The 22,033-nt window shown below is 39.5% G+C and overlaps 1 protein-coding gene across 5 annotated transcripts in view; it reads left to right on the top strand.

Annotated features, from left to right (window-relative positions):
• Positions 1-22,033, top strand: part of LOC101715712 (inactive serine/threonine-protein kinase TEX14) — a 115,740-nt gene that overhangs the window by 70,114 nt on the left and 23,593 nt on the right. For 4 of the 5 annotated variants that reach the window (XM_087191428.1, XM_087191425.1, XM_087191426.1 and 1 more), the window contains 6 exons: positions 244-329; positions 1,951-2,235; positions 3,073-3,173; positions 4,894-5,013; positions 19,175-19,241; positions 21,260-21,335. In XM_087191428.1, coding sequence (XP_087047554.1) covers positions 244-329; positions 1,951-2,235; positions 3,073-3,173; positions 4,894-5,013; positions 19,175-19,241; positions 21,260-21,335 — 735 coding nt within the window. The remainder of the gene's footprint in view (positions 1-243; positions 330-1,950; positions 2,236-3,072; positions 3,174-4,893; positions 5,014-19,174; positions 19,242-21,259; positions 21,336-22,033) is intronic. The other variant, XM_087191427.1, reaches the window with a different exon arrangement.

The raw sequence follows: 22,033 nt of genomic DNA, 5'->3' as shown, positions 1-22,033 counted from the left end.
CTAGCTCAAACCGGGCAGAGGGACCTTCTGAGTCATCTTGCTCTTGCCCCAGGTAAGGAGCCTCGCAGTCTGGCTCTCTCTTGTGGCAGCCAGGAGTCGATGCAACTGTAGGAATGGCTCAGGGAATCTGGGATGGTTCTGGGTGGGCTGGGGGCTTTGAGTTCTGTTAGGAATTTGAGCAAACTGATGTATTTGTGTCCATCCACTCCCATCATCCCCACCCAAAAAACCTATGCAATTTAGGATCAATGTGGAATCTATGTCTTCTGTAATCTCTAATGTGAAGTCAGAAAACAAAGATGATGGAAAGATCCACTTAAAATGGAAAAGTGAGTATGACGTCCTGGCTTTTGCAAGATAAAGTGAAACTTAAATTGTCCCACCTCTCCTTCTCTCTTTCTCTCTCTCTCTCTCTCTCTCTCTCTCTCTCTCTCTCTCTCTCTCTCTCTGTCTGTGCTGGGGCTCAAACCAGAGCCTCATGCACTGTAGGCTCCTTCACTGAGCCATATCTCCAGCCTCTGATTGATACCTCTAAGCTCACTTTGAAAACAATAACAACATCTTCTCACATTTTTCTTCTATGAGATCATTCCATTTTTAAATAAATCTGTTAGTTTATTTGTTTGTTTGTTTGTTTGTTATGAAGTTCAGTCTGGCCTTGAACTCACTAAGTCATCCAGGCAGGCTTCCAACTCTTGGTGTTCCTCCTGCCTCAGTCTCCAGAGTGCTGGGATTTACAAGCGTGTGCTACCACCCCTGGCTGAGATAATTTCATTTGAAAAACAAGGCCCTTCTGACAATAGACTGCGAAAGGGAAATGCTTTTCTCATTTTTAGAAAATATTTTCTTATTTTAGGAAAGATTTCTGTTAGATATATGTGTATTTTATATAACAAGTATAATAAAAAAATACACAGTCAGGCACAGTGGTAGTATATTCTGGTGTCTTAGCTATTGAGGAGTCTGAGATAGGAAGATCACTTGAGCTCAGGAGTTTGAAACCAGTCTGAGTAACACAGGGAGACCCTGTTTTAAAAAAAAAGTTTTAAAAGTACAAAATGTAAGTATTTAATGTATCAACCGTATTAAAGTGTAGAGCATGCAGTGTCACTGTCATATAGCCAGTGAACATTATTTTTTCATATCACTTTTATCTTTAAGCTTAAAAGGATACACTGTCTGGTTGTTTTCTTTTCTTTTCTTTTCTTTTTTGAGACAGGGTCTTGTTATATGGTTCAGGCTGACCTTGAACTCACTTTATGTTCCAGGCTGGCCTCTTAACTCATAGCGATCCTCCCTCCCTATTGCTGGGATTACAGGTGCGCAACACCACCCCCAGCTTGTTTTGTTTTTTGAAAACATCTCACTACATAGTTCAAGATGACCTTGAACTCATTATGTAGCCTTGTCTGGCCTTGAACTTGTGGCAATCCTCCTGCCTCTGCCTCCTGAGTGCTGAGATTATAGGCATGCACCACCATGTCCAACTGCAATGTACTTTCTAGTGGTAGTGACCTTAGCAGAAGTGTGTAACATTTGAAATGAAAACAGGCATATATCTTCATACCCCTAACGTATGAGCTCAGTGGTCTAGAAAAACTAGGCAAACTCAAATCAAACCCATTCCATTAACTACCATTTCCAGGAATTTCAGATGTCCATGTTTTTGTTAAATTATCAAGAGTATCCATCTGCAAGCTTTCTGCTGTCTTCAAGTGGAATGCAGCAGCAAGGACTGTTTGGGGGTAACTAACTGAAATGCCTTTCCTGTCCTGTCATCTGCTCTCCCCTGCCCATCAAGCCAAACAGGGCAAGCTAAGGAAGATGCAACCGCACAAAGGCAGCTATTATTACAGTGTGGGCTAGAGTAGGGTCACACATCTCTAGGATGGAAGCTTTTGTTTCCAGTCTCACGGTGACACTTTCAAGGCTGTTTCCGCTTGTGTGCAGTGGAGGTGAAAGAAACGGCTGAGAAGGCAGCTAGTGGAGAGCTCCCGGTCCTTCCTTGGCATCCTCAGAGCAGTTCGACTTCGAAGAGTGAGGCTGTACACGGGTCTAGGCCCTTGTTGCAGCCCCCTGCTAGGGGCCCTAAAAATATGGACTGGCAGAGAACTGTGGAGTTTCACAGAGAGAAGGAAGAGCCAGGAGGAAATGATGTCAAATGGGGGAAAATGGACAACTGTGACCATGACGGTGAGAAATGTGGCAGGCAGCCTGGGCCACAGAGCTTCACCAGTAAGTTCATTTGGGGAAATTTGGTTGGGTGAGCTCTAACAAGTTATCAGCTCTCAAAACTGTGTTAGCCTTCTGGCACATTTCCTTTGCTTGATCCTCTCTCCTTTCCTACATTTCTGGGAACTTGAATGCCAAGGGAAAGCAGCATAACCCTTACACCCTACTGTGCTTCCTACATGCATAGATATTCAGATTCATGAATTTTTCTGTAACTGAAACAAGATCCTTTTATCCAAAGGAAGTAAGATAAAGTTCATGTCCTGACTGTGATTCTGGTTCTAACCTGGCAAGAAATCAAACCTTCCTTACCTAAGGGTGGAGGTGGGCTATCAGTCCCTCCTGCTTGTTTCTTTGCATTATATTTTAGGCTAGAAAGAAATCCACTGGGTCTATGCCAAAGGAATCCAGAGATAGATGACATTTACAACTGAAGACTATGTATATCTACCCAATAATTTGCTCATGATCAGGATAATGGAATATTATTGAGTCAAAGCAAAGGATATCTACAATTATCATTCATCTTAAGCAGAAAATCTGTTGGCATGAGTTTTTTGTTTTGTTTTTGTATTTAGAATCTTCTCCTCATCAAGCATCACTCTTTTTTTTTTTTAATCACTCTTGATTGGGTGGACAACAGGGTGGATGATCCAGGGCTGCATTTTGGGTCCAGGCTAAACTAACAGTCTGTACTCTCTGCATTAAACCTAACATATAAGACTTGGCTGCTCTTGGCAGAATGCATATACATCTCTCTTCTCACACTGCCTTTTGTTCTTTTCATGCTATCCCAGTATCACTGCATGACTGTGACCCCGATTGCATTATAATCACTAGGTATCAGGCATCTTTCATCCAGGAAAAATGAGCAGCCAGAGCCTAGTGAAGCCTTTCAAGCAAGTTCTGACATGTCTGTGACCACTGAGAAATCTTACAATGTAAGTAATGTGGCTTGGAGAGCCACATTGAGCCCAGGGATCTAACAAACTAGAACCAAGGTATTATATATTGTAATAGCAATAGCATATATACTATAGAATATAGTACTATAGAAAATAATACTATATATAATACTATAGAATATAATACTATAGAATCTATAGTATTTTGATATACTAACTATATGGGGCCATGGTCATCTATAGGATAGAGACAGCAATTTGAATGGCACAATATAAAGGTACAATCGTGGTAAAATAATAAAGTCTTTGAACACAGTACAGTGTTGTAATCATACAAACTGTTTACACAGACATTGTATCCCATCTGTCATGTAAGAGCTAGAAGGATGTGCTACATTGAGCACACTAACTAGGCTGGAGAGGAAGGTCTAGTTAGGAAGTGGGAAAGGCATGACGCAGCCAGGCTCATTTAGTAAATTTGGGTGGTGCTATGAGAGATAAAACTCTTAAGTGCCCAGTAATGAGGGGAATGCTGTGGCAAAAGCGGTGTCCAAGGAGAGAAGCCCCAAAACTCTTTGCAAAGGGTTACCTGAAGATGGGAGGAAAGAACTACTTGTCTAACCATGTCACAAGCAGTGTCTCAATGTAAGAAAATAAGAAAAAATGAAGGGATGTAATGGAAAAGCTCTGTTACTTTTTTTTTTTTTTGGTACTGGGGATTGAACTCAGGACCTTGTGCTTTTAAGGCAGGTGGCAGCACCCCTGAGCTAAATCCCTGGCCCTGTTACTTTTTAATATTTTGGGGGGGTTTTCTGTTTTATTTTGTTTTTTTGAGACAGGGTCTTGCTATATAGTTCAGACTGGCCTTGAACTCACTATGTAGCCCAGGGTGGCCTTGAACTAGCAGCAGTCTTCCTGCCTCAGCCACCTGAGTGCTGGGATTACAGGTGTGCATCATTACACCTAGCTTTTCATTCTTTTTTTTTAAAAGCAAAGTTGACTTGAAAAAGTAAAAGTGAAGCATGAGGGAGAAACTGTCTCTGCACAAGGAGCTTGGTCCAAGTAAAAGATGAAAAATCAAGATAAAAACACCCTGGAGAAAGCAGGGCAGGCAATCAGGAGAAAAGCTATGATAGCCCAGCTTTTCATTCTTGAGGTTGCATTGTTGTTTTAAAAATCCTGCTCCTTGGAGAGGCTAAAGCAAGGGGATTGCTAGCCTGGGCGACCTAATGAGTTAAAGGCCAGTCTGCATTACAAAGTGAGACCCTGTGGCAAAAAAAAAAAAAATCTGCTCCTTCACTTTCCTTTAAACTGTAATACCTGAAGGAGTTGTGAGGTCTGAGCAGCCTCAGCCTCCTCATGTGTGGGCCGATGCCAAAGTGTGGACTTTGGATCATGTCTGTGCCCTGGAGGGATCAGGGGTTGTAAATTGGGTCCTCAGCTTCAGTGGTCTGGGGCCTCTCTTCTCACTTAGAATTTTAGACAGAAAAGTTGTCTCATCCCTACCTGTTCCCCACTTGAGAGGCTGAGACTCTGGACGCTCATTCCTCTACACTTATTCCAAGCAGTTCACAACTGCCTCTTCACCACGAAGGTGAGCAGAGGCACACGCACCAACAGACTGGGAGAGCCAGCTCAGTGTTCAGCTGACTGCTGGGTGGTCTTCTGTGACCCTCTGATTAACCCTGCATCCAGCTTTAAAGGATTGGTTTATGGTGAACACCAATTTAAATATGATTTCTTTCATTATTAATAGGATCAGGCCACACTATCATCATGTTCACCAGAATCTTCTGAGGACAGAACAGATGAATTTTTAACTCCAGATCATGAATATTTTTATTCCTTGGCTGCTCAAGAAAACTTACCTCTAGAGGTAAAAATCTCATTCAGTGTAAAATACATTTTCGGATTTCTCCATTGCCTTATTTAAATCATTCTTCTTGAGAAAATAGCTTAAACATTGTAATGGCTTATACCTAGATTCCCCCCCCACCCCACCCCAAGCCTCATGTGGTCATAGGTGGGGCTTTTCAGAGGTGACTGGATCTAAAGTGTGTGATGCTGGGATCAAGGGTGTGTGATTACTAAATCAGTCCACTGATTGCCTTGGCATAGTTCTGGGTTAAGGGTGCCCCACCCTGGGTTTGAGTGCTACCTACCCTAAGGGCAGTTAGCCTGGATGGAATATAAGGGACAGAAAGGTCACTTTTTGCTTGCTGCTTGCTACCTGCTGCGTTCTGCTACCAAGAACTATTTCTCCTCTGTGATGCCCCTGTGCCATGCCACCCTGCATTGGAACCAACTACCTGTGGATTGAAACCCTACAAACTACAACTACAATAAACCTTTCCTCTTATCTTTGGGTGTCAGGTATTTTGTCTCAGAAATAAGAAAAGTAAGATACATGTGAAATTACCTAATGTCATATTCATAATGCTTTTGTGCATATTTTTTAAACTTTTTTTAAATTTAAAAATGTATAACTTTATTATTCACTAAACACACATATGCAAAAATTAAAATAATTCAAAGAAAAGCAATCCAAGGGAAGAAAACTATAATAATATTCAAATATAATAGAACTCAACCAAAGCAAAACTAAAAAGTACTTAAACATTTTTCCTTATAATTTAAAAAAACATCTCAAGCATTACAAAGAATGTGATTTGTTTTAGAAAGATTTTCAAAACTAATACTGAACAAATAGTGGTCTGGAAAAGAAATTCTGATTAGCTAGTAGACTCCACATAAGTCAAATTTTTTTAACTTAAATTTCAATACAGTCATGTGACACGTGATGGAAATATAATCTGAGAAATATATTATTAGGCAATTTCATCCATGTGTATCACAATGTACCACACAGAGTGCCAACTTCTAAGTGCAAACTGAGAAGGTATACGTCAATCATCTGTGATGGCCCCTTGATATTATCCAAATACGCAACACACTTTTACAGTAAACTCTTTTAATCACCTACAAAGGAAAACCCATCAGAATCACAGCAGATTTCTCAACACAAACCCTCAAATCAAGGAGAGCCTGGAGTGAAGTATTTCAAGCCCTAAAAGAAAATAACTTCCAACCTAGACTGTTGTATCCTCCAAAATTATCTTTCAAAATCGATGGGGAAATTAGATACTTCCACAACAAAGAACACCTGAGAAATTTCATGAACACCAAACCAGCATTCCAAACAATTTTAAGCAATATCCTAGAAAAAGACAATGAAGGTCACAACTCCATGAAGCCCAATAGAGGGAAGCCACCAGCAAGGTAAGACACTAAAGGGAAAGGGGGAAAAAATAAGAAATAAAAGAGCCAACAACAGTAAAACATCATGACAAGGATGAGACAATATCTGTCAATTATAGCTGTCAATGTTAATGGCCTCAATTCACCAATCAAAAGAAATAGACTGACAGAATGGATTAAGAAGCAAAATCCAGCAATATGCTGTATACAAGAAACACACCTAACTCAAAAGGAAATTCATAGACTGAAAGTAAAAGGATGGAAAAAGTTCTCCACACGACAGGAACCCAGAAGAAAGCAGGCATAGCAATCTTATTTGCAGACAAAGTAGATTTCAAACCAGAACTAATTAAGAGAGACAAAGATGGTCACTACATTCTTGTGAAGAGAACAATCCAAGAGGAAGAGATGATAATGCTAAATATATATGCACCAAATATGAATGCCCCAACTATACAAAATTAATATTAATGGACATGAAAAACCAAATAAGCACTAATACAATTGTAGTGGGGGACCTCAATACCCCTCTATCACAAATAGATCATCTAAACAAAAAAATTAACAGTGAAATTCTAGAACTGAATCAAGCTATTGAACAAATGGACTTAATAGATGTTTACAGAGTGTTCCACCCAAAAAATCAGAATACACGTTCTTTTCAGCTGCACATGGGTCATTCTCCAAAATAGATCACATGCTAGCTCATAGGATGTGTCTACAATAAACTCTTTTATATAAGTAGGATTATGCTCAAAAGGATGAAAAGTACAGCATGTTATGATAAGTACATAAAACAGTAACAGTCATTTATCACACTATCGAGTACTGTGTACTGTACCTAGTTGTATGTGCTTCTTCTGGAAACACACCCTTCTCTCCTTTGATCTCAGTGACTCTTCTTCCCAACTCACTGATGAGCTCCAGCCTAGTCTCTATCTACATCTCTTCCTGTAGTTTTAAACACAATCTATATATGGATTCTTTCCAGATTCCAGCCTGTAACCCTGATCTCTCCCCTTCCCCTCCTGCCACCCTTACCTCTTTGGACCTTTTCTTCCTATTTCAAATTATCAGTTATTCATTTTAATCATTTTAAGCAGTTCTACATGGGAAATTCATAGCAGTGAATGCCTATACTAGGAAAACAGAGAACTCAAAGAAATAACCTAATCCAGAACCTCAACCTCCTAGAAAAAGAAGAGCATAACAAACCCAAAGCTCGTACAAGAGAGGAAATTATAAAGATCAAAGCAGAAATCATTGCAATGGAGATTAAGAGAACAATACAAAAAACCAATAAATCAAAGAGTTGGTTTTTCGAAAGAATAAAATCGATAAACCCTTAGCTAAACTTATCAAAAAAAGGAAAGAAAAGGCTCAAATCCACTCAATTAAGAATGAAAAAGGTGAAGTCACAACAGACCCAGCAGAAATCCAGAGCATCATCAATACCTACTTCGAGAACCTGTACTCTAATAAAATGGAAAACACAGAAGAAATGGACAGATTCCTAGATACATACGAATTGCCAAAGTTAAATGAAGATATAGAAATTGTAAACACCAAAAAAAAAGAAGGGCCGAGGATTTAGCTCAGTGGTTTCACCGCCTGCTGTGCAAGCACAAGGACCCAAGTTCAATGCCCGGTACCAAAAAAAAAAAAAAGAAAAGAAAAATTCTAAACACCCCAATTACAATGAGTGAGATTGAAAATGTAATAAAAAATTTACCAACAAAGAAAAGCCCAGGTCCTGATGGCTTCACTGCTGAATTCTACAAGACATTTAAAGAAGAACTATCGCCATTACTCTTTAAACTCATCAAGGAAGTTGAAATTTGGAAGCAAGGCTTCCAAATTCATTCCTGGAAGCAAGTATTACTTTGATTCCAAAACCAGGGAAAGACCCAACCCAAAATGAGACACTACAGGCCAATCTCCCTAATGAACATAGATGGAAAAATCCTCAACAAGATACTTGCAAACAGAATACAGAGGGTCATCAAGAAGATCATACACCCTGACCAGGTCGGATTTATCCCAGGGATGCAAGGATGGTTCAACATTCATAAGTCAATAAATGTAATACACTATATCAACAAAGTCAAGGACAAAAACCATATAATCATCTCAATAGATGCAGAAAAGGCATTCAACAAAATCCAACACCCATTCATGATAATAAAAAAAACCCTACAGAAAATTGGAATAGAAGGTCTTTATCTCAACTTGATTAAGGCTATCTATGAAAAACCAACAGCCAACATCATACTAAATGGTCAGAAACTGAAAACTTTCACGCTAAAATCAGGAACAAGACACGGATGCCCACTATCACCACTCCTGTTCAATATAGTTCTGGAAACATTAGCCATAGCAATTAGAAAAGAGAAATAAAAGGAATAAAGATAGGAAAGGAAGAAGTTAAACTGTCATTATTTGCTAATGATATATTTTACATAGAAGATCCAAAATACTCTGGGGCCAGGGATTTAGCTCAGTGGTTTCGCCACCTGCTGCACAAGTGCAAGGACCCGAGTTTGATCCCTGGTACCAAAAAAAAAAAAAAACTCTGCCAAAAGACTTCTAGACTTAATTAACAGATTCAGTAGAGTAGCTGGATATAAGCTCAACACTCAAAAAACAATAGCCTCTTTATACACAAACAGTAGACTCACTGAGAGAGAAATTCTGGAAACAATTCCTTTTACAATAGCATACAAAAAAATGAGATATCTAGGAATCAATCTAACAAAGGAAGCAAAAGACCTCTACACTGAAAACTTACAGCAGTCTGAAAAAGGAGATTGAGGATATAAGAAAATGGAAAGACATCCCATGCTCCTGGGTAGGAAGAACCAACATAGTGGAAAGGGCCGTACTTCCAAAACTACTATATAGATTTAATGCAATGCCGATTGAAATTCCAACAGTATATTTCGCAGCACTAGAGAAAACAATCCAAAAATTCATTTGGAGCCAGAAGAGACCTAGAATAGCAAAAGCAATTCTAGGCAACAGAGATATGGCTGAGGATATTATAACCCACAACTTGAAACTGTACTACTAAGCTACTGTGATAAAAACAGCATGGTACTGGCAAAGAAACAGACCCAAGAATCAATGGAATAGATTAGAAAATGCAGAAGCAACTTCAGACATACTCAGCTACCTCGTCTTTGACAAAAGAGCCAACCACCCTCATTGGAGGAAAGATAGCCTATTTAATAAATGGTGTTGGAAAAACTGGATTTCAACCTGCCAAAGATTAAAACTAGACCCATACCTGTCACCATGCACTAAACTAAGATCGAAGTGGATTAAAGATCTAAATATTAAGACAGAAACACTAAATTTGCTGGAAGTTAGGTAGAACTCTTGAAAACATTGGCATAGGAAAAGACTTTATGAACAAAACCTCAGTAGCACAGAAACTAGCACAAAGACTCAACACCTGGGATCTCATTAAAAAGCTTCACTGCAAGAGAAACCACCAACAGAGCTAAGAGACAACATACAATGTGGGAAAATATTTTCAGCAGCTGTACCTTAGACAAAGGACTACTATCTAGAATATATAAGGAACTGAAAAAAATCAGACCCCCCCCAAATTCAAAGACCCAATTCAAACATGGGCATCTGAAATGAGCAGACATTTCTCAAACAAGTAAAAGCAGTAAATAAATATATGAAAAAATGTTCAGCATCACTGGTTATTCAAGAGATGCAGATGAAAACAACCCTGAGATTTCACCCCACCCCAGGAAGAATTGCTGCTGTCAAGAAATCATCCAAACAAAAAAAATTTTTTTAAGTTAAAAGAAAAAATCCAAACAAATGCTGGCGGGGTTGTGGGGAGAAAGGAACCCTTCTCCATTGTTGGTGGGAGCGCAGACTGGTGCAACCACTGTGGAAGTCAGTATGGAGATACCTCAAACAACTAGCGCTAGAGGTCCCATTTGACCTAGATATTCCCCTTCTGGGTATCTTCCCAAAAGAATTAAAAGAATCATACCACAGCGATATATGTGCACCTGTGTTTATAGCAGCACAGTTTGTAATAGCTAAAGCTTGGAAAAAGCCCAAGTGCCCATCAACTGGAAAATGGAAAAAGAAGATGTGGGGTTTTTTTATAAAATGGAATATTACTCAGCCATAAAGAACAAGAAACTAGAGGCATTTATAGCTAAATGGATGCATATTGAGGCCATCCTCTTAAGTGAAATAAATAGGACACACATGTGTAAATACCAAATAGTTTCTCTAGTGTGAAAAATTGAAAGTGTAAATAAAGATTAAAATGATCAAAACTATTTTTGAAAAGATTTTTGAGAGTGAAAATCATGTGCAATTTCTTCCAAAGTCATGATTTTTGCACTTGTATAAAAGTACTTTGTACTTTTCCAAAACAGTTTTTTTCATGGTACCTGATTTACATATCCTTTCTGTGGAGAAGAAAAGGTTATCAACTCTGTGAAGAAGAACTGGTGACCTGGAGAATTAGGGAATTAAGCTTCATTGTCCAGGCTCTAGTGAAGGAGAGCCAGGATTAGAGGCAAGGATTCAGGAACAAGATGGCACTGTCCAGTACACAGTTTTCCTCTGAGCATGTTAGCTCAGCAAGGACATGCTGGTAGAGTATTTTCATTTGTAAAATGAAATTCATTGGATTCTCTTAGTTATATAATTTCTACTCCACCTCTCCCCTAAGTGCCACATTTTTGGAATTCTTCATCAATATGAAAAGTGGACTGAGGGAAAGGCAGGAGTAAATATTCCAGTCATACCATTTGACTGAGAAGAATCCCAGATGTATCAAAAGTTTAATTTCTACTTGTCTTCACAAGCAGGTTCTTTCTATGTAGTTTAGACTGGCCTTGAACTCATAATGTAGCCCAGGCTGGCTTCAAACTCATGGCAATGCTTCTGCCTCAGCCTTCCAAGTGCTGGGATTACAGGTGTGCTCCAACATGCCCAACTAGCAGTTTCCACTATTAATAATCCTTAGTTTTAATAGTATTTTACTGTGGACAGACTGGGACAGTAAGAAATCTTTCATTAAAAAGATGCAAATATGGGGCCGGGGATTTAGCTCAGTGCTTCTGGCATCTTCCTCGAAAGTGCAAGGTCCCTAGTTTGATCCTCAGTACCAAAAAAAAAAAAAAAAGATGCAAATATATATGTATATTTGTATATTTATATATGTGTACATTTATAATGTGTGATATGGAGAAAATTGCATAAATCTTATATAGTTCATGAACTTTGACAAACAGAACACATTTTTTTTTTTTTTGGTGCCGGGGATCAAACTTGGATCCTTGTGCTTGCAGGGCAGGCAGCGGAACCACTGAGCTAAATCCCCAGCCCATGAACACACTTATATAATGAGCACCCAGGTCAAGAAACCCAGCGTCACTCATCTCCCAAAAAACCTCCTTGTTAGGTGGAGACCAAGGAAGGTCGGGCCTCCCTCCTGGCTGAGGATGAGCCCCCCCAGGCGCGGAGCCCACGAGCACTTTCCCTATTGGGGGCGCAAGAGGTTCCTGCGTGTGCCAGAGCGGGACTCGCCCAGTCACAGCTCTCTGGAGAGAGGCAGCGACTGCAGCCTCAACAGTTCAAACCATGAGGACGGCTCCTCTGCAGGATCTCACTTTATAGCCCAGACTGGCCTCAAACTCGAAGCCATCCTCCTGCCTCAGCCTCCCAAATTCTGGAATAATAGGCGTGTACCACCACACCCAGCTCCACCAAAAGACTTTCAGAGCTGATAAACATTCAGCAAAGTAGCAGGATAAAAAAATCAACATTAAAAGAACAGGGCTGGGGATTTAGCTCAGTGTTTCCGGCGCCTGCCTCACAAGAGCAAGGTCCCGAGTTCAATCCCCAGTACCAAAAAAAAACAAACAAAAATACCACCAACGACAAAAAAATAAAATCAACATTAAAAGAACAGATTTTCTATACTCCAATAATGGACTAGCTGAGAAAGATACCAATAAAACAATTTCATTCACAGTAATTTAAAAAAATACCTAGCGATCAATCTAACCAAGGAAGTAAAAGACCTCTACAGTGAAAATTTCAGAACTTTGAAGAAAGAAATTGAAGAAGACAGTAGAAGATGGAAAGGCTTCTTATGTTGGTGGATTGGCAGAGTTCATATTGTTAAAATGGCTATACTACCAAAGGCAATCTACAGATGCAATGCAATTCCCATCACAACAAAGACAGTCTTAACAAAACTAGAAAAAAATAACACTGAAATTCATATGGATACACAAAAAACCCCTAATAGCCAAAGCAATCCTAATCAACAAGAGCAAGCCTGGAGGCATCACAATACCCGATTTCAAATTATACTACAAACTCATAGTAACAAAACCAGCATGGTACTGGCACAAAAGTGGACATTTGGACCATTGGGATGGAATTCAAGACACAGAAACAATCCCTCCAACTACAGCCATCTGATTCTTGACAAGCCAAAAATATATGTTGGGAAAAAAAAGCTTTGACAAATACTGCTGGGAAACCTGGATATCTAGTTGTAGAAGATTGAAACAAGATCCCTATCTCCTCACCCTGTACAAAGGTCAATTAAAAATTGATCAGAGACCTAGGTTTAATACCTGATACTTTGAGACTACTAAAAGGAAACATAGAGGAAGTACTTGAAGCCATAGGCACAAAGACTTCTTGAATGGGACTCTAATAGCACAGGAGATGATGGCAAGAATCAATAGGATTACATCAAATGAAAAAGTTTCAACACAGGGACATAACAGAGTGAAGAGATAGCATACAGAATGGGAGAAATTTTGTGCCAGCTTCTCTTCTGACAGGATTACTGTCTTGTGTATAAAAAACCCAAAAGCTTAACACCAAAAAAATCAAATATCCCAATCAAGAAATGGGCAAAAGAATTGAACAGACACTTCTTAAAAGAAGTATACATGTTATCTTTAGTCATTACAGAAGTGCACATCAAAACAATATTGAGAATCCATCTCACCCTGGTCAGAATGGCTATCAACAAGAATATAAACAAAACAATAAATGCTGGCAAGGATCTGGGGAAAAGGAACTCTTCTACACTACTGGTGGGAATGTAAATTAGTATGGCCACAAGGAAATCAGTATGGAGATTCCGCAAAAAACTAAAAACAGAGCTATGATTTGATCCAACTATACCACTCCTTGGTCTATACCCAAAGGAATTAAAATCTGCCTGCAGTAAGGATAGTGCCTGCATACCTGTGCTTATTGTGGCACAGTTCACAATAGCCAAGATAATGGAACCAGCCTAGGTGTCCATCGACAGATGAATGGATAAAGAATATGTAGTAACGCAATGGCTTATTAATCAGCCATTTAAAAAGTGAATCTTGTCCTTTTCAGAAAAATGGATGGATTTGGAGATCATCATGTTGAGTGAAATAAATCAGACAAATACTGCATGTTCTCCCTAATATGTGGACAAGAAAGTAGAAAGGAGACTGTTAATTAGAAGAGATCTTATCTAATAATTGTCTGGGAAGGGGGAAGGTGTAAGGGCAGGTCATAAGGGAGATAAATATATATATATATATATATATCCCCAAAATGTGAAATTAAGGGGGTAATGGTGATGGTGGTAAAATAATTAAAGTATCATATGTGCATGTATAAATCTGCCAAAATAAAACCCATTAAATGTGGGGAAAAAAATGAAAAAAAAAACACCTCCTTGTTAATTGGACGTGAAAGTGCTGACATTAAGTCCAGCAAACTAATTGGTTCTCCTTACTGCCTACTTCCAACACAGAGCTCGGGGGTCTGTTTGTTTTTCCCATCTATCAGAATGAGCAGGGTGAGCCGGGGGTTTAGCTCAGCGGTTCTGCAGCCTGCCCCAAAAGGGCAAGGACCCGAGTTCGATCCTCAGTACCAAAAAAAAGAAAAATGAGCAGGGTGAGTGTTGGCTTGGACAGTTGCCATGTCCTGGGATATAGGGATATAATCATCTCTGGAGCAAGGGAGACTCCTCTCAAGCCAATAGGAGATAGCAGTGGCTTGGGGTGCACAGAAGGGAACCTGCTAGCACTAAGAGCTGCTAAAGTGAACACAGCCCTGAGGCAGACACCACCCCCGTTGAATGACCACACCCAGTGGGAAAGGCAGAACCAGATTTAGTGTTCACACAGCAAAAAATAGGTGTGGAAACAAAATAGATCCTACTGTAACTCAGTGTCCCTACCTATATCTGGTGAATTCCAATGCCACAGGCAGAGGATTTGGACTTGTTTCTGTTTTTCTTTGTTTTTTTTTTGTTTTGTTTTTGTTTTCTTTTTTTCTATCTGTTTAACCTTTTTTCTGACTTTTTCTTTTTCCAGATATCCTATATCTACATTCTTTTATTATTAAAACATACTAATTGTACTTATTACTGTAATGGAGTTCAGTGTGATATTTCCATACACTCATATAGCATTTACTGATCAAACCCAGCTTCTCTCTTTTTGCCCCTCTTCCCCTTCCTTACACACCCTCCCCAGTCTCTAGTAATCACGATTCTACTTTCCAGTTAGTTTCTTTTTTCATTAGCTCATCTGGAGTACATGATGTTTACATTCATCTTAGGTAGTAGGTACAGGTACTTAACATATTTTTATTCTTTTTATTCCCTTTCTCCTCCCCACCCACCTCTCTCTCTGTCTCAGATCCCCTTTCTCCATTTTCATTAGTAGTAGTAGTAGTAGTAGTAGTAGTAGTAGTAGTAGTTGTAGTTTATGTTTGTGACAAAGATTATATTCATTGTGGGTAATTAGTTCATATACATGATGCATTTAAATGTTTTTACATCCCCTTCCCCTCCTACCCTTTGACCCACCTTTAGAAAAGAATTTGAAAGTATGAAAAGCAAGCTGAGATAGATGATATGAAAAACTTAATGAAAAGCATAGCTAGCAGACTTGATTAATGTAAGAACAGGGTCAGAAGTAGAAGACAACGTGGATATAGTAGATCATAAACTCAGTGACACCTTACAAATGACAAAATACCTTTAAATTGGATCCATTAGCTGCTAGATCACTCAGATCAACCTCAGAATTATAGAAATAAAGGAAAAATTACAAAGTAACTGAAAAAAATTAAAAATTGATTCACTGAAATCATAGCAGAACATTTTCCAAATCTAAGAATTCAATATAGAAGTACGAGGCTTATAAAACCCCAAATAGCTACGACCAGAAAAGAACCTCCCTGTAACATGTGATATTAAAATTTCAGAACTTCAACAAAAGAAAAGAAGACCTATTAGAATAACTGGAGATTTGTCAGCACAAACCTTAAAGACCAGGAGAGCCTGGAGTGACAGTTTTTTTGGTTTTTTGAGACAGTGTCTCACTGTATAGTTTAGGCTGGCCTTGAACTCACTAGCCCAGATTAGCCTTGAACTTGCAGTGATCCTCCTGCCTCAGCAATCCTCCTGCCTCAGCCTCTTGAGTGCTGGGATTGCAAGTGTGCACCACCATGCCCAGCAGCAAAGATTTTTAACCCCTAAAAGAAAATAATTGTCAACACAGACTTTTATATCCTGGTAAATTAGCCTTCAGAATTGATAAAAAGCTTTCTGTGACAAATCCTGAAGAACTACATGACCACGAAATCAGCACTCCCAAAAATACTTAAGGAAATTCTAGACAGAGACTGTGAGGCCTCCAGCACCAAAGAGCCTAAAGGAAAGAATACATCTAACTGCAAGAGTTAACGATTAAGTTATAGTCCTGCCTGTGATTAAGTGGTTAATTGAATTGGTTGCTAAATGAGGAATTGTATATAGTATGTACATTGTAATACTCAGAACAAAGAAATGGTCAAAGAAAACTCCCAACTTGATGACTTTGCCTTTATTTGCAAAACTCTTACACACAGTACTGTAGTGTATAACAACATAAAACTACAGTACTGTATAAACAAGATGTTCTATACAAAAAAAAAGACATTGAGGCTCTAAAAACAAGATGTATTGAACTGTACAAAAAAGATGGGTCATAAGTCTGAGCGGTAGGTCATAAGTCAGAACAGTTGTTCAACAGGTCGTTAAATGAGAAATATTTGTAAAGCAATCAGCACTGGAAAAATAATTCAATGACAGAAGTAAATAAACACCATACAGCATTAACTCTCAATGTCAGTGGTCTCAGATCCCTAACCGAAGACACACTGGCAGATGGATCAAAAAACAGCACAGCCATATACTGCCTACAGGAGACACACTTCATCCAAAAGGAAAGACACAGACTAAAAGTGAAAGCATGAAAATGATACTACATTCAACAGGAACCCCAAAACAAGCAGAAGTAGCTATCTTATTTTCAGACACAGCGCACTTCAGGCCAAAACTGATCAGAAGAGACAAAAGATGGCCACTACATACCGATAAAAGAAGGAATTCAACAGGAAGAGATTACAGTTGTAAAAATATGCATTGAATGTTGGCAGACCCAATTTCATAAAACAAAAACCACTAGACTTAAAGGGACAGATAGACTCCAATGTAGTCATAATGGGGGACTTAATTACCTACTCTCACAATTAGGTCAGGCAAAAAATCAGCAAAGATCATCAGAGTTAAACCACACCACTGAACAAATGGACTTAACAGATATCTACATAGTGTTTCATCCAATAACAAAATGCACATTTCTCAGCAGCCCACAGAACTCTTTACAAAAGAGACTGTCTTGGGCCAGGGATTTAGCTCAGTGGTTCTGGTGCCTGCCTCGCAAGCACAAGGTCCCGAGTTTGATCCCCAGTACCAAAAAACAAAAGAGACTTAGGCATAAAGTATGCATAAATAAATACAAAAGTATTGAAATAATCCCCTACATACTATCAAGAGTATAGCGGAAGGAAACTAGAAATCAACAGCAAAAGAAATAATCAGATCATAGTGGAATGAAGCTAGAAAGTAAAGGCAAAAGAAGCCACAGAAAATATGCAAACACAAAGAGATTAAATAATACATTATTAAATAATCAGTGGATCACTGAAGAAATCAAGGAAGAAGAATCAACAATGGAACCACAGCATACTAAAACCTATGGGACACAATGAAAGCAGTTTTAAGAAGATTATACTATAAATGTACACACAGAGAATTGCACTGATCTGAAATAACCTAATGATGCATCTCAAGATCCTACAAAGACAAGAACAAGTTTTAGGGCCGGGAATTTAGCTCAGTGGTTCCACCGCCTGCCTCGCAAGCTAAGGACCCGAGTTCAATCCCCGGTACCAAAAAAAAAAAAAGAACAAGTCTGAAACTTTAATAGAACAAGAGATATTACAAAGATCAGAGCAGAAATGAATGAAATTGAGCCTGAAAACCAATACAAAGGATCATTGAATTAGAGTTTCTTCAAAAGGATGGGAAGGGGATCTGAAGATGGGAGAGAGGAGAGGGGAACGGGAAGTAAAAAGGATTAAGATCAATATGTATATGTACCAGTTCCCTTACAATGAATGTATTCCTCCATGATGAATATATTTACCATGCATCAGAAAAATACACTAATAAAAAACTAAGAGGAAAGAAAAACTTGGGCTCCCTCCCAATCATTGCCTTTCCAAAAAGGAACTGTTGTTCTGATCTGTCACTTTATAGAGTAGTTTTTTATACTAGGCCATTTTTTACTTTTTTTTTTTTTTTTTTTTTTTTTGGTACTGGGGATCGAACTTGGGTCCTTGCACTTGCTCAGCAGGCGGCGAAACCACTGAGCTAAATCCCCTGCCCTATACTAGGCCATTTTGCAGCCTTCTTTGGCTCTTATCAAGTTCTTAAGAACCAAAACAGCATTGTTGGAAGATTCAAATAACAAGGGGAATAGTGATAACAAAGAGAAAAGTTTTAAAAATTCCTTTCCACAGAGTGAGGGCTTGTTTGTTGAGGGGAACAAACAGCACAAATCAATATTTAATGTCTGTGAAACAAGTTTGCTCTTTAACTGTGGGAGATAGAGGCCTCATGAAGATTTTCAAGGTTTAGGAACATCAGGAGGGCTTGGGGGTATACCTCAGTGGTAAAGCACCTAGCGTGTGAAAAGGCTCTGGTTTAATCCCCAACACAATAAAGAAAAATTTTTCCTGTAAGGCCGCTGGCCTTACCAAACGCTCTGAGGAGCTGACTGTAGTGAAGCACACCCAGGTATCCCAGCGGTGCCTCCAGAATGTAAGACCAAGGGCCCTATCAAATGCTCCAAGGAACTGGCTGCAGCGAAGAACACCCGGGAAGGAACACACCAGACAAGTTGGAAAGTAAAACAGACCTTAGTCTGGCCAGACAGCACTCCCAAAGCAAAGTAGCTTAGAGAGGCAATCAGCCCAGAGTCGAGGCTCTTTTTATAGGGGGTTGCAGGGAAGTTAACAGGCGAAATTTACACAAGAGGGAACAAAGGTTAGTGGTCTTACATTTGCGTGTTAATTAGCCTGACATGTACTGATGGTCAGCACATGTTTTGTAGATTGTTTTATAGATAGCGGTGTCTGGAACATCAGTTTTTGAACAAAGAGTTGAATAATTTACTTTGGGACCTTATGGCTGATACAGATCTTATCTAGTGTCCCGGAACTAACAAGCATCTTTATCAATTTACTCACATTCAATCACAGTTGGGGCTAGGGGAGTTTTATGATTACAGAGTTATGCAGTCCCACATTTCCCTCAAATTTTTCATATGTCTTCCTTCAGTGAACCTCCTTTCTTTGCCCCCTTCCTTTCTTTCATTCTTTTACAGACCTCAAGTCCTATAGAAGAGAACATTGAAGGAATAGAAGGTGCATTTGCCCAACCACAAGGCTATGGTAAGCCCTAGGGAAGATTCCTTTGAGAATCACTTGGCTTCACTTTCTGATGGATCACAGATAAATTTAGGGCTGACAGGGTCCTTAGAGATCTTGTCTCAGCCTTTCATTGTACACGTGAGAAAATTCAGTTTCAGTGATCTCCCCTCATTAGAATGAAGCCATGTCTCACCAGCTTCATGATATTGACAGGTTGTGTTATGTATACCCCCATGTGTTTTATATGGTATGTGTTGTAGTAGCTGTTTTTCCCACCCTCTAGTCTCACTAAATTTTAGCCTCCTTAGTGACACACAGCAATGGACAGTTACCTTCACTGAGCAACCTGAGGAATTTACTCAAGCCACAGAGCTAGTTATTGAACAACAAAAACCAGAACTTGGTTACTATGTCTTTCTCCACCTCAGAAGCCAGAGTTTTCATTTCCTTGCTTAGTATCTTTTTTTTTTTTTTTTGGTACTGGGGATCGAACTCCGGATCTTGCACTTGCGAGGCAGGTGGCGGAACCACTGAGGTAAATCCCTGGCCCTTAGTATCTTTCTTTATCATAGGGTTAACAGCCAATAGTGCAGATTTAGCCTAACACTGTCACCCCCTCCCCCCTGCCATCACCCTTTGGACACTTTCAGTCCCATGTAACTAGCAGGAGCTTTCCGTATGTGACAACACTAGATCAGGGATGTGGCACAAGACAACATAGAAGTAGATTGTTGGCTGTCTTACAAACATTTTTTTTTTGGTACTGGAGATAGAACTCGGGACCTTTCGTTTGCGAGGCAGGCGGCAATACAGACATTTTAATAATTGTGTGCTTTTACTCTTTTCAGGTATAGAACCATGCTTTTATTAAACCATAGATATCTACCTAAGAGTCTATGTAGATGTTCTCAGTCATATCTCAACCCTCTGAACTCAGATGCAGGAGGTTCTGAACTTACTCCCTTGCTTCCAGTGCACACTCCAGCTTCCAACTCTAACATCATTCAGTCCCCTGTCGGAGTTAGGAGCATTTTAAGAATCTGCAAGCTTTGAGATGAACAGTTACACTCTCAGGCTGTGTGCTAAAAGTCTCCAGGGTCTTGGAGCACTCACCCTTTCCCACAGAGGCTCTATCCATGGTCACTCTCTGTGGGCTTGGGGTGAACATGGGCGCCTTACTTGGGTGTGGAGGAGGTTGACTGGGATGGAGGGGTGGTAACGTAGATAGGTCAGAAACCCAGGGCCAATCCCACGCAAACATTTGAAGTAGGCGAAAGCCTTGCATTTCTACTTTGTGTCCCAGCCCCCTCCAGGGCTCTGGTATATATTCTCTTCCGCAGCCAGAGCTGTAACCGGTACAGTGGATGCAGGCTGGGTTCCGAGCCCTGTTGTTCCACTGACTTTCTGCACAGCCTTGGGCAGTCACAGTCACTTCATCCCAGGGCAGGCGGCAGAACCACTGAGCTAAATCCCAGGCCCCTATTTGGAATCTTTAATGAACGAACGCTCTTGGTTTTAACGCCCTCTAGTGTCTGTTGACAGAAATTGGGTCAGTTGGCCTTATTGAAAAGATAAAGCAGGGACCGGGGATTTAGCTCAGTGGTTTCGCCGCCTGCTGCGCAAGCACAAGGACCCGAATTCGATCCTCGTTACCAAAAAGAAAGGAAAGATAAAGCAACATTTGTATCCAGAAATAACTGTGTGGTTATAACGGAAAGGCTAGTGAATGACTTGATTGTATTCTGAGTGTCAGAATATAGTCCTGTCCTCTGAGCAAGGAAAATAAACTTTCAGAGCAAAAACCTCCAGAGCATTCAGTCCAAACCCAATTAAGGAAGCACTTTTTAATCCAAATTATTTCTCATTCTAGACCAGACCAAGGGAAATTTTAGGGCAGTGATGGCAAACCTTTTAGAACTTTCAATGATACAAGCAGTCCACTGCTACACACATGCCGTAGCCTTGCCTCTGCCGTTCTAGGGCATGGAAATATAATCTGGTTTAGGAAAAATTTAGTAAAATAATTTTCTTTATTTCAGGTGAGGAAAAGTTCCAAATGAAACAAATTCTTGGAAAGAACACTGAGATGTTCACCAGGTCCCAATCTTTACAAAGGTATGGGCATTTATAATCTTATTCACAGTTTTATACTCAAAAGCAGTGTTAAATGGGAGCCGCTGTCTTTTTAAAAGTTAACTTTGGGAAGCCTAACTTTTTAGGTACCAGAGATCAAACTCAGGACCTTGCATTTGCAAGGCACTCAAGGCACCACTGAGCTAAATCCCTGGCCCAGGAAGCCTAATTTTGTTAGGACTCATTCAGCAGAATTTGAAGGAGAATGAAAAGGAGTCATTGTCTATATTGAAGAACTGACTTTGTCATTCTGTCCGTGTGATCTTGGTCACAGGTCTTTGCCTCTCTACTCTATTTCCTCCTCTGTAAAATAGGGATAAGAACCCTCACTCAGAAATTCTACAAAGGAATTAAAAGTAATAATGTAACTTTTGGGCATTATTTCAGAGAAAGGAAGACTTAACATTCACACAAAACCACATATCTAAATATTTTTCTCAAATGTATCTGTAATAGCCCCAAACAAAAAACCCAGATGTCTTCATCATGTGAATGATGTGGTACATCCGTACCACAGAGCACCACTGAGGAGCAAAAAAGAACTATTGATACTTACAGCAACCTGGATAGATAAATCTCCAGAGAATTATGTTTAGTGGAGAAGGCAATCCCCAAAACTTATTTGCTGTATGATTCAATTTATATAACATTCTTGAAAATGATAAAATTATAGAAACAAA

Source organism: Heterocephalus glaber, unplaced genomic scaffold, assembly GCF_053883595.1.
Source record: "Heterocephalus glaber isolate CG9 unplaced genomic scaffold, H.glaber_assembly_v1.0 deba00001564, whole genome shotgun sequence".
In the NCBI taxonomy this organism is placed as follows: domain Eukaryota; kingdom Metazoa; phylum Chordata; class Mammalia; order Rodentia; family Bathyergidae; genus Heterocephalus; species Heterocephalus glaber.
Note: the sequence above shows the minus strand (reverse complement) of the source record. Positions and strands in the feature narration are given on the sequence as shown.